At 39.5% G+C, this 13,450-nt stretch overlaps 1 protein-coding gene across 1 annotated transcript in view; it reads right to left on the bottom strand.

The window, feature by feature from the left end:
- Window positions 1–1,053: 1,053 nt before the first annotated feature.
- MTBP (MDM2 binding protein) overlaps window positions 1,054–13,450 on the bottom strand; it is a 30,098-nt gene continuing 17,701 nt past the window's right edge. Inside the window, exons 17-22 of the mRNA XM_075085698.1 lie at window positions 11,645–11,740; window positions 8,073–8,339; window positions 6,632–6,878; window positions 5,349–5,462; window positions 3,520–3,585; window positions 1,054–1,476 (exon numbers count right to left, since the gene is read on the bottom strand). Of these exons, the coding sequence (XP_074941799.1) occupies window positions 1,441–1,476; window positions 3,520–3,585; window positions 5,349–5,462; window positions 6,632–6,878; window positions 8,073–8,339; window positions 11,645–11,740 (826 nt within the window). The 3' untranslated portion in view covers window positions 1,054–1,440. The remainder of the gene's footprint in view (window positions 1,477–3,519; window positions 3,586–5,348; window positions 5,463–6,631; window positions 6,879–8,072; window positions 8,340–11,644; window positions 11,741–13,450) is intronic.

Genomic DNA, 13,450 nt, shown 5'->3' with positions numbered 1-13,450 from the left:
CACTGAAAGCTGTACAACATTTATTTCAGTAGGAACTCCTCATCTCACAATAATCCTAACTTGAATAGTTACACTAGTACAAGCCAGGTATATGCCTGAGACTTAAGTAAACTGAGGCCAAATTTAGTATTTTACTGTGCTTGTAACTCAGGTAGAAATTCTTTCCGCTACGTTTCATCAGAGCATGCCAGCTCTCTCACAGCGCTCACGATCATCATTACTGCTATCAGCTTGATTCTCTGCTCCTCCATGAAAAGGAATCTCAGAAACACATCATGGCTGAGTTCTAAGGCGCGTTACAAAGAATACACATAAAATTATGACAGAAATTCAGCTTGTAAAACAATGATCCTTTCTTTAATGGGACTTTGCATCAAGTTTCAAAAGACATGCTTTTTTTTTTTCCCCCCCCTCTTGTCGTGGTTTAGCGGCAGCTCAGCCCCACACAGCCGCTCGCTCACTCCCCCACCGGTACATGGGGGAGAGAATCAGAAGGGTAACGCTCGTGGGTTGGGATAAGAACAGTTTAATAATTAAAATAAATAAAACAACAGCAAAAATTCAATGGAAAGGAAAACAACGAGAGGCGCGAAACTGGGGGGGCGGAGGGGGGGGAGAGGAGGGGGATGAACCACCTAAACAAACCGCACGCGAGGCGGCCGCCCGCCGCCCCGAGCAGCAACTGCCCCCCCCCCTTAACGTACTGGTCATGGGGTCACACGGTATGGCATGAACGTGCCATTGGCCAGCCGGGGTCAGCCGCCCCCGCCGTGGCCCCGCCCCTCCCAGCCCCCCCCTCCCGCCCCGCGGCGGAGCGCGGGAAGCCACCGCAGGCGCCACAGTGAGGAGAATTAACGCCTTCTCAGCCAAAACCAGCACACCTCTTATACTACAACACAGAGGTAAGCGTGACTCAGATTCTAATTCTGTTTGCTTTCAGCTGCAGAATAGGAAGCGCTCTTAATTACTCTATAAAATGTCAATGGTCGACACTGTAAACAGCTGTTTATACAACAGCAAAGAGTAATAAATAAAACAGACGCCTTCACACAGAAAGGTAAAACAAAGTAGTTTTGTTATTAAAATTGAATCTGGTGGGGTTTTTATTCACATAAAACCAAAAAATATGGATTGAAAAACATACACAGCTTTATCAAACCAAGTCAAGCTATATTCCCTTTAACAATGAAACATAATAAATATGTATATAAAATAAAACCTTTTTTCATTTGAATTTTTTTTAAATTAAAACTTTCAGTATAAAAAGTTCCAAACCATAGTACTGTGCTTGATTGAGTCTAATAATTACACTGACCGAAGTCCTGCTGGTGTGTAGATACGTGTGTGTTCGTGCGTGAGGCAGTAAAATGCTTTTCTGCCATCGGAAGCGCTTGCCCTCGGCCGTTCCCGGGAAGGCGTGCGTAGCACCCACCAGTACCCCTACTTGCCAGTCTTCTCCAAAACCCATTCGATCACCTGGTAAAATAAATGAGAAAGCAAATGATTTACAGAACTCCAGTTCTTGGAAACAACTTAAGAACGTATCATACACTTTATTGATTCTTCCTTTATCACCACCTGCATGGTGTTTACTAAACAGGATTTAAAAGTAACCCATTCAAAAGGAGAAAGAGTTGTTAATAAACTGAGAGGACACAGTGTTACCCAAGAACTGTATTCAATTTTACAGAGTGCCTTGTCTTTAGGAAAAGGCATTTTTAGGTCCCTGAATCGAGCTACTTCACCCCACTCTCTCCATGTACTGGCAACCTGGTGCGCACACACAATGCTAAACAGCTAGGGCTTCCAGCACAAAAAAATTCCTAAAGCTGTACAAGAAAAGATGAAGAATAGTTTATACACTGCTGTATCTGCCACCGTTATTGTGGCTGTTTCCCAAACAGGGTAGTTGTTCAGACAACTGACTAGTCCTGGGCAATTAAATTTTTTGTAAGGTAGTTTCAAAGTGTTCTCCAATACAGGGAGAGGCAGCCAGCTTAGGAGATCCCCAGTGTCAATGCCTCTCTGCCTACAGCAAGCATACATAAAACTACTAACTGGCTTCCCCAAAGATGGTGGTGAGAAACAGTGGATCAGCACAACATCCCAGTTCAACACCAAACATCACAACCCACGTAGTTTTTGAAACTTTATGATCTGTAGGAAGCAACTGACAAGGGAACACAGCACAGGACACAATAAATACTGGTCTCGTTGAATAAGTTTTGTGGGGATCTAGCTGTTTTTCCTTAAGAGTTTGGGTTTTCTAATTTAACTACCCTAGTCTAAATCCTTCCTTTTAATTCATGATTTTGAAAACTGTACTGTAAGGAGGTTGTAGTGAGGTGGGTGTTGGTGTCTTCTCTCCAGTCACTAATGATAGGACAAGAGGAAACTGCCTCAACTTGCACCAGAGGAGGTTTAGATTGGATATTAGGAAAAATTATCTTCACTGAAAGAGTGGTCAGGCACTGGAACAGGCTGCCCAGAGAGGTGGGGGAGTCACCATGCATGCAGGTTTTAAAAAAAACATGTAGACGTGGCACTTGAGGGCATGGTTTAGGAGACATGGGGATGTTGGGTTGATGGTTAGACTTGATCCTAGAGGTCTTTTCCAGCCTTGATGATTCTATGAATCACAGAATGGCAGGGGTTGGAAGGGACCTCTGGATATCGTCTTGTCCAACCCCCCTGCTTGAGCAGGCACACCCAGAGCAGGGGGCACAGGAACGCGTCCAGGTGAGCTTTGAATGTCTCCAGAGAAGGGACTCCACAGCCTCCCTGGGCAGCCTGTGCAACTGCTCTGGCACCCTCAGAAATAATGAAATATGCACGATATGTGGGTTTGTGGGGTTTTGTTTGTTTGTTTGTTTGTTTAAATCATGGAGTCCCTTCAGCATGTTTTTCAGAATTTGAATCGGAGTTACTTAATTTCTGGAGGACAGGAGTATTTATTCCTGTCATTTGCTCTGTGCAACTGCTCACATAAGTCCCACCTTACACACAAATAAGCTCACCTGATATCCCTTGTGCTTACAGTTATTCCCCAGCTGGAAATTACAAATTTTCATTGCTTCTTTTAAGAAATTTATTTCTTTTTATAGGTCCCTTTATTGCTTCCTAACCTTTGAAAAGAAATGTTATTTCCTTCAACACAAGGAAAGAAGAATTCCCTAATGATCCAGGCTTCTCTCAAATGAAGAAAAATCTCATGTCTCCTTTTTTTCCAGCAATGTGGAGACATTTATTGCCTTCATTTCCATTTCTCACTGTGGCATATCATATTGGCAGCTATGATTAGAATAACATCTAAAACCTGAATATATGCAACTTGAAATGTTGCCATGGCACTACTGACTGAGAGAAAGGTTTTGTGAGATCAGACAGTGAGATGAGACCCACAGCTATAGGAAGGCACCTCCTCGTCTCAAAGCTGAGGACTAAACCATCCTACAGCCAAGCTGCCACGGCTACATTTAGCGTTGGCTAGTTACAGGATCAAATCACAAATGGTCTTACCTGTTTAGCATTGTTATTTGCTGTTTTCTTCATTTCATCAAGAAGTCCTCTAGAAGTTTTAAGATCCTAAATATCAAACACACAGCCACAGGAGTTAGCAAACTCATATGCTCCCTCTAATTTGGATTATAAGAGTCCTAATAAGTGTGTGGGTGTGTGTGGGTTGTTACCCTTTTATCACCTTGTTGAGAACCAGACTAAAATTATTCGACTTTGGTTTGGTTTGTTGTTTTTTGTTTTGTTTTGTTTTTTTAAGAAATAACCTAAGTCTATCCCGATGGACTGCAGCTTTCCCTACAGCAGTTCAAACCTAGTACTCAAGTGTATAACCGAGTCACATTTCCTAACCTTCCGCACACTTCCAGAAATTCTTTTTCTTTGATGAGTTTTTCTTAAATGATATTCAAAGTTCTTATAGCCTTGACTGAAATCTTATTTCTAGATAAACATGGAAATCAGCTTTGTGCTTAAACTGCAATACAGAGTTCTGGCAAAGAACCACAAAGAGGACATGGAGAAAGAAAATCAGTGCAGGAAAGTAAAAACCTAGAATGGCTTGTCTGTCCTGCAGTCCAATTAGTCCAAGCTAATCCAGTCTCTTAAACAAAGCAAGCACATAACTGCCTAAAGGGAAAGGAAAACTAAGAAAATTCATTTACCGCTTGTCTCCAAAGGAAAACAATACCTATGGTATCACATTTCTGAAGCATGCAGCACAGCAAAGGATTCAATGGGCTACTACAGACTTGGGGCTGCAAGACAGTTCAGGAGAACAAAACCCTGCTACACCTCTCTAGATCAGCTTTCTGAAGGATAGGATCACTGCAGGACTCTTCCTTTTGCTCTTCTACTTGGAATGAAACCATAAACCCATCTCATTTGCCCTACTCACTCATCCCTACACACAGTTCTTTCAGATTTTGGATTAGAAGATCTTCCTTCAGGGCATATTTCCGGGAGATTTTGGGAGTGCTTACAGAATGACTGTGCAACTGCGTTCTAATTATTTAAGAAGTTTTTGCTCATCAGCAAGATGCTCTAATTGTCTGTGTAAGCATTCAGCCCTCTTCAACTGCAACTTCATTTAGCTTAAATCACCTTTACTGAAGTTGACTAAACTAAGTTAGTTCACAAATAGTGGTAGGCTAAACACATGCAAATGAACAAACAGCAGCTCAGCTTGTGAGCAATAGCTTTTAAACACCCTGTACAGTAATTTTATTCGATTTTGTGCCATGACTAAGTAACATGGGCTCAAGCACTCTCAAAGTCTCCTAGGTATTGTGGAAAGAATTCTCATCTCCTCTTAAAAATGAGGTTGATGCAATTCTAAACAGTGCTGCCCAGTCACTACATGGTAGAGAGCTGTGCACATTTACAAGGCATTTACAAGGACTTCTGCGAGCATGTCAGGGAACTAGAATTTCTGAGTCAGTTGTGTAAGCTACTTACTCAGCTGATAGCCTTAGAACTAGGGAGAAGCTGAGCTGTCACAGCTATGGCTGGGAGATAGCTACAACAGCTATGACAGCAATATAGCATAAGCATGACCTTACCTAACAGACCACTGCTTTTAACATGTTATCTCACACAAAAGACTACTGCTTTAGGTTTAATAACAAAAAAATAACCACCATAATAACTCCTGTAAAACTGGGTTCTGCATTTGACAAGTCCAAAGGTTTATCCACACACTCTACACACTACTAACACACCACTAGGAAATATTAGCTTAATCAAACCTGAATATCCCACAGTCCACCTCAAGTTTTATTCAAGAATGGACTCAACTAAGAACGAACAACTGTAAGAGCGTGTCTTCTTGTTACCTTTAAGTAGAACTTTGATATCTCAAATAGACGTTGGCTGCATGATGCAAAGCACTTGTGATCCTCTGCAATTCCGTGTTTTTGAAGAGTCTTAGCAACTACCTCCTTCAGCATCTTGGAAACAATAGAAACATACTCAGAAGTTCATCCCAGTTATTGGCATGAAAAATTGTCCAGGGGAAGGGGCGGGGGGGGGGAGAACACCTGGTCTTTTTTGATCTTGCCTCTTTCTTTAATCCACTGGCCAAATGTCATCAACCCACTGACCAAGTTTGGGCAATTTATACCCATTTCCTTAATCTCAAATATTAAGGAAATGCTTACATGTCAAAGCAATGTAAAGGATCAGTGAAAATTCACATGGGGCTTGGAAGACAAAAAAACCCTGATAATGGCTTGGGTTTTCTCCAAAATACTATAAATATATAAAAGAAATTAAAAATATATTAAATATATTAATAAATAAGATACTATGTATATAGTATATTAAAATATAACTTCTTGATATTGATATTCCCTGTTTGACACATCCATACTAAAAAAAAATTAAAAATCAGACACTAGAGTCAGATTGGAAAATCTACGCTGACATTCTTTAGATCAGAGATATTTAAACTTTGCTGTAGGTCTGAATGAGTAACACCAATTTACACTTACTTGGGTCATCCCAACTTGCTTTTGACAGTATGACATCAACATTCAAGCAGTGCACTCTCTAGCACCCTGGGATTAATTTAAAGGTAGTATCACCAAGCCAGAAACAGTTCTGTGTACTGTATTTTAGAAGTGGCATTCCTAATATATACAGCTATTAATTAAACATTGTTGCACCAAAGTATTTAAGTGTTATCTCAATTAATGGACTTGTACAGCTATTGGAATATCTTTTTATTCTCAGAATAGTCTGTTCTTCCACAATGGCTTTGACCCTTCCAGCATGGATATTTCTTTGGTGCCCTTAGGTTTTACGTTCATTTTCTACATTTCATAACTCATTCATTGACATCCATCCCCACCTTTTTTATTCCTAGTTGTTATCTCTCAGCCTTAATTCCCTGGACATGATATAATACTAATTACATACTTTTTCACTCCTTGCTTCTGCAGCATTTTCCTCAATACCTTCAGGATTCACTTACACAAGTGAAGAGATTGAAATTTAATAATAACAAATAGAGATGAAGACAGTTCACTTTGAGTCAAAAAATTTTTTAAAAAATCAAGTCACGTGGAAAGAAGTTAAGCAGCTGCTTTTTTGCTAAGCAAACAACATAGACTTTTACCCTTGTGTGTTTCTGGGATCTCGATTCCTTAGCTGGCTTTGAATTCTCAGATTCGGCTGCACTTTCGCAACCTGCTGAGCCAACCTTAGCAGTTACTTTGTGGGGGTGGCCAGGGTGTTTCAATGGCACTGAAGCTAAAGAAACTGATCTTTCAGAGCGCTTCCTCGTTACAGCAACCGTACAGTGATTGCCACTACTTCCGCTTGCCTGAGAGAGGAGGGAATCTGTACTCTCAGATTTGGTTAGCCTGGAAAAAAAAAAGATTAAAAAGAACTTTTAGATTTGGTACTGTACCTTCTTGCAAACAGCATCTAAAAACAGCAGATGGCATTTTATTATGTAACATTTTGTATTAGAAGAATGCTTTACTGACTGATGTTTCTGATACATAGACCCATTGCACTTCTGATTAAAAAAGTCTAGAAAAAAACCGAAGGAATGAAATAACCAAGAGAAACTCTTTGGAAGCAGGGGTAGCTTTGCATGTGGACCCTTCATCTAGATAGCTAGGAAGTGCAGAGTTTGCTGGCCTCCAGTCTCAGGATAAGACAAAGCTTCTTGAAATGATCTAATTTCTTTTGGCCCTACAGGAAGGTCACGACTCATGTTTAACTGTGGGAAGTTGGGTGTTACAATTCTACTGGAACATTGCAATGCTTGATCCTTCAACTGTAAGAGCGTTAGTAATTCTGAAGCTCCAATTTACAAAGTGCTAAGTACAATCACATCTTCTTTTCTAACTACTCAGGTAAGCTGCAAAAGACATGGATATTCCTAAAACCATACCTCTGTTAAAGGCTTACTGTGATTAGATTTCCAAGGGTATCAAACCGGAAAGAAGGAAGAAGTAAAGTATTACAGTAAAAAGTGAATGCAGAAGCAGTGTTACAAAGCAGTTATTTTTTAATTGATGCAAAGAGTTTGCATCTTAAGAGTGGTGACAACGTACAAAGGGAAGTCTTACAAACTAGACTTCCAGCAAAGACTTTAATAAACAAGGCTGATAATAAGTTTGAATTTTGGTATGTCATCTTATAACAGCAGTCCTTTGGATTAGGAATTCAATTATTCTGTTTGTATAGTGCTTGGCTTTCTAAACCTTTAGTTTTTTATTTGTACGGCAACTGTACTGACAGTTTCAGTCCTAGATGAGGCCGCCTGTCATCTTTTCAAAGGCACTTGAGACTTGGCAAGATCCAACCCCAAATCTCTTAAAAGGTGCCTGTGCTGCATGGTTTTGATTAATCTAATGCTATCAATGGGAGGTCACACTTGAGAAAAAAAATGAACCCACAGAAGAGGATTAAACAACTAGAACATTTGTCTAGATAGCTTCACTAAAAACATTTTGAGATGAAAAGAAAAGATGCATTTCACAAGAGACTACTGGAACGTTTCATGTTAAAGATTTTACTCATTACCTGACCTACACATGCATTACCTTTTCTTGGGATAAAAGCAATCCAAGTCTTTTGATCTGTGTTTTAGCCTTGATGCCTCTGTTTTGAATTCACTTTGTAAAGACTCTCCATCAGGGACACTTCCAGGCTCTGACAAGACAGCGGGAGATGGGAGAGGGCTCAAGACAACTGGCACAGGGCAGCACTCTTTGGTGCAAGTAGTCTGAGTTTCATAGCGAATAAGACGAGTTTGAAGTTCAGCATATCCCACATCTCTCTCTAAGGCTCCTCTGTTATCTAGACAGTATCTAAAATTGAAATTGGTGAGAAATTGGTGAGGGAAAGTCTCTGCTTTACTACAGTCAGAAAAAAACCCAGAACAACTTACTTCTGACTATCATATAATCTCCAAAACTTTTTTTGTTTGGACTGGTGTATTGTTCTGAAAGATACCTTAAAACAGCCCAATTAAATAACACATGCCTGATGGATTTAGCTATATTTAAGTCTAACTCCAATGAAGAAGCTGAATCATATACTATTTGTAAGTCTTTACCCTGTGGTTTTACAAATAAGATTGTTCAAGGAAAGAATTGTGCTAATGCCCATGGAAATAAGTGATGGATTAGGATGCTGACAATGGATTTTTTGCTCCTTATAGCCAGCTTTGTGTTACATTTTTAGCATCATTCTGTCTGTTTTGATGCTATTGTTTTTCATATTCAGTCTGTACTTAACAGCCAATACCCCTGTTAACATGCTAACCAGTGGGCAACTCCAATAAAACAGCAGGAGGGATAGCTCTTAACCCAAATACATGACGAACCCAGCACATTGTAATGGATACAGTCAGACCTCAGATCTTTCAAGCATCCACCAGACCTCTGAGACACAGAAATTATCTGGTTATTATATATAAAACGATACACTCTAATATGATAATATGACTACAAAATATGCCTCCATTTATTCCTGGGAGAATGCAACTTTCTTAGGCAAAAAAACCCAACCACCAAACCAAACAACCTGAGATTTTTTTCAGAGTATATGCTGTGAAGAATCACATAGGAAGTGCCAGAAGAAAACATCCCCAGGTACAATATACATAATCTGTAAGTTTTGAGTACTTCAGGAATCCCAAAATGCAAGGAAACTGACATAATTTTAGGAAGAGCCAGATTGTGCCAAAAACCAGGTTGCTGTGAGATTGTATTAATTGAATGTAAGTATGAGGAAGACAGGGCATGGTAAGTGTTTCAAATGCTATTTAGTCCAGATTCTTGGCTAACTGCACTCTTTGGAAATGCAACCTTCAGCTTTGTCCAAGATAAGCACTGCTATATGAGAGATTCACATTTTTTAAATGCTAAAAGTACAAAAGTGTCACTGAACAAGCACAAGCTTCCCAGCTTCCTATTGATTACAAAGAAGTGGTTTAATCAGTCAAATCAAAAGAAGAAACTGTATTAAATACAGTGGAGCTGAAAGAGAACAAGTGAACAGTGCTAACTCAGTGAAACATACTCACAAGGTTACAACAATACAAAATGCCTCTTAACTAATTTTCCTCTTGTGTAAAGGATTTCCAAGATTCCTTGCAAGAGACCAGTATTTCATCGCCCAGTAGCTGACGCTACCTCTACTGCAGGGAAAGACAACAGCATTATCCAATATTATTCCACCCTTTTCGTAACAAGCGTTCCGAACAACATGAGCTACCTCTCAGCCCACCCTCCAAACTACCTAGTAATGTTTCCTACCCTTAGGAACTCTAGATGTAGTCTTTACTTTTATCTCTTAACATGGAGTAATGTTAAATTGCTAGATCTGACTCTCTGACTTTCTTCAGAGTCTTTTGCTATTCCGGGAGAAAGTCACTTTTCCAATAACAGACGAGGGAATCCATTTCTCAGCTGAGTAAGACTTTCCACTAGAAATAAATTCATTATCTGATAAGAGTAAATTCTCTTAAGTTACAAATTTCAAGGTATTTAATTTTCCTTATTTATATTCTCAGTCCCCTGAGTAATCACATCCGCTACAATGATAAAAATGTTTTTATCTTTATAAGTTAAATTGCCATTTTATTCACTCTGCTTTAAGGCAATTACTTTCTCTTTGCAACACAGGATTCAAGTGTTTGGCACAGGTTCATTACACCAGAAATTTGATTTAATCACAACCGCTACTCCTGGTTTTGTTGACAAGACTTTACTTCCAAATACAAATACAGCAGCTATGCAGACGGGAACTGCAATCACAACTGCATGGTACAAAACACATCTGCTTCAAAAGACCATATGATACTCTTGCTACAATATATTCTGGTTGTACAGCTCTTGGGTCCTCCCTTTCACACTAGTTTCTACCATCTCACTCTACTGCTTCCCTCCCTTATTGGTAGCACATTTCCCTCATAACATTAATATGCCAGGGTCTCCCTCTCCTCCACAACATCCAAGCCTCCCTGTGGTCTCTACCTGTCATAATTTGATGAAGGAAGACCCCCCCATGCACACTCCCTGCTGAGGTCAGATGGGTCAGCAAGCTACCACATACCAACAGACAATGGCCAAGTGCTTCTTTCCAGGGAGGACAAATCTGCCCTTCTCCTATCTACTCAGTTGTGCCTCCGTGCCTTTTGTTACAAATCTAAGAAGGTTAACAGGCTCCTGAGTTATCACTTAGAAAAAAAGAAACAGCTGAACAGAGAGAACGACTGCTTCACTTCCCTAGAGAACATGGCTAAAATTACCAGAGAGAAAACATAATCAAACTTTGTGCAGCTGATAGGAAAAAAATACCAGCAGTATTATTAGTCACGTTCTGATAATCTGAAACCGCGATTTTAGGATGTGGCAGAAATCTCCATGAAGACTGAACTGCCTACACTTGTGTTAAGACTAAGAGTCTTTCTATGCGGAAGAGTTCTGTTGAATTATCTACTCCAGTGTTTGTGTATGTCCTTTTCCACTTCTCCTCAATGACAATATTTACATTTTTTGAACAATTTTTACACAGCTACATTATATGACGTTTATTCGTCTGAAGCTTTGACAAATAACTAACACAGGCTGTCTGGGACTAAATACAGTCCTAACCATATCAATCCTTTTAAAGATTCTTACTGCTAACACTTGCCTGCTGGTGTTGTTTCCAGGTTCCCTGAACATATAGGTAGCTTCACAGCAGGTCTCATAAACCTTGTGTCTGTTAGCCTGAAAGTGCCTACAGTTTAATATCAAAGTAGAAACTACACATGTCGTTCGCTCACGTGCTGCTCCAGGGGCTTGATATGCACTAATGAACCCTTTCTTCCCCATGCCACTTCTAATTCTGAACTAAAATTTTCAGAGACACTGAGAATAGCTACAGCAGTACAACTCAGAAAAAAACTTAAATTTTTACATTACCATCAAGGCAGGAGTGTTGCAATTTAAACCAGTGAATAAAATAAAGAAAGGGAGAGGTGGCACGTGCAAAGTTGTTCCAGTGAAGGAAAAGGATACATAAAGTTTTCCATAATTGTTGTTCATGTTGTTTAAAATGTTTCTAACTATACCTTGACCGGAAGCTGAAAAATAATTTTGGGAAAAGAAGCCAGGAAACTTACTCAAGTCCATGATAATGGCATCCAGCTGCTTTTTCAAAAGGCAAGCCTCTGAGTTTCCGAGGAGTAAGCTGTGGTGTCAAAAGGAATGCATTTTCACTGAAAGGAAAAAAAAAAATACAGTTCTATTTTAACTAGGTACAGTCAGGATAAATTATACTTCCAGAAGTCAGAAACAAATGCCTTGGAGTAGGAAGGCATACAAAACAACACATCTTGTAGCTAAGACCCTGGGGTACAGCATCAATGGAAAATTAAATCTTTATTGAAGTGAGAATTTAAGTTCAACTAACACCTACTGAGTTATTATTATTACAGAAACTCCTAAACTGGTTGAAATGTCTAAAGGTCACTGCTCCAAATAATTTGTCAATAAAACCAGGCAACTATAATCCTATTTCACAATGGGCACCTGAGTAGAAGAATGAATTGAGATGAACTGGGAACTGATCTCCCATTTCTTAGTCCAGTGCTATAATCAGTGAATTCCTTCCCTTTAGCTTCAAGTTGTTGTCTCACCTAACAGTCACCTTTCCCAGACTTCGTAAGTAACCACTTGTCTCCTGTGATATTTGAATTCCAGCTAGTAACTCTCAACAACTAAATCATACGAATGTATTTGAAATTATTTCAACAGAATATGCCACAGCAAGACAGACAGAGCCTGCTGCCAGATCCTACCATACCCTGTAAAGTCACATCCCAATTATCTCTAAAGGAGGGAAGAGACAAAGGCATAGCAGTATCTGAAACCCACACATTGCTTCAAGTTTTATTCACATAGACTGTCTCTGCACAATTACCACTGGAAAAATTGTCTGGGAAAAACATCCAGGAAAGATGTGATACTGAATCTAGCAAGACGGTCATTTAGAAAGACTATCAGCCAAAACTCTCATCTATTAAACCTCCATTTAAGCTCAAACATGGAAAACAAGTGAAAACTCCTTTAATTCACCAGTCTCTCATAAAAATCTCTTTTTTCCTTCTATCGGTCGGGAAAATCCTTGGGTCTGTAGTCACTGTGCTTGAACATCTACTGTGCAAAGCTGCTAATTATTCCAGAGAATAAAGTCAGAGCACCTGCTAGCAGGGTGAGCAGCTAGGAGTACGGAGTTCTGCTGGACACAACAGTAACAGCAACCTGGTATGGCAGAAAGGGAATGGTTCACCATCTCCCAGACGACAATCTAGCTGTGGATTTTCATAGATTTTCTGGTTTCTTTTCGGATGAAGCGGAATACATACATACAGTGTGAGTCATTGGCAGACCTTGCAGCCATCAGGCAAAAACATTTAGTCTGCTTTATTATCTAGTATCTTGATTCTGGCTTTATACTTCCCTTAGATATCCAAGATCTCCAAGTATTATGAGAGAGACTCACATTACAGTAATGTACTACAAAGCAAAGATTATGAGAAAGTATGATGGTGAAACAACTGGCAGAAATCCAAGCAAACGGGCAAACCCCCTCAAATTCAGACCTCATTCAGATATGGTTCAAAGCAAATCATTCAAGAGAATCAAAGTATTCTATGCTACAAAGCTTCTCTGGAGGCTTTTGAAAAATCAGGGATTAAAAAAACATTTTTGTAGTGAACAAATTATTCACTTATTTCCCACACAACTAATTTCAATGAAAATATTTTACATTTTAGCCGAAATCCTAAATCATCTGCACTCATTAACTAACAACTCTGTAGGAGACACTCAATCTTTACCACATATTTTCTAACTTTCTTGAATTCTCCACTTAGAACATCTTTAAGTTAGTTTCAAAACTTCAGTGAGTATTTTACAGAAGTCTC

The sequence above is a fragment of the Phalacrocorax aristotelis genome, chromosome 2 (assembly GCF_949628215.1).
Source record: "Phalacrocorax aristotelis chromosome 2, bGulAri2.1, whole genome shotgun sequence".
In the NCBI taxonomy this organism is placed as follows: Eukaryota; Metazoa; Chordata; class Aves; order Suliformes; family Phalacrocoracidae; genus Phalacrocorax; species Phalacrocorax aristotelis.
The sequence above is the reverse complement of the archived record's forward strand: the minus strand, read 5'-3'. Positions and strand labels throughout refer to the sequence as shown.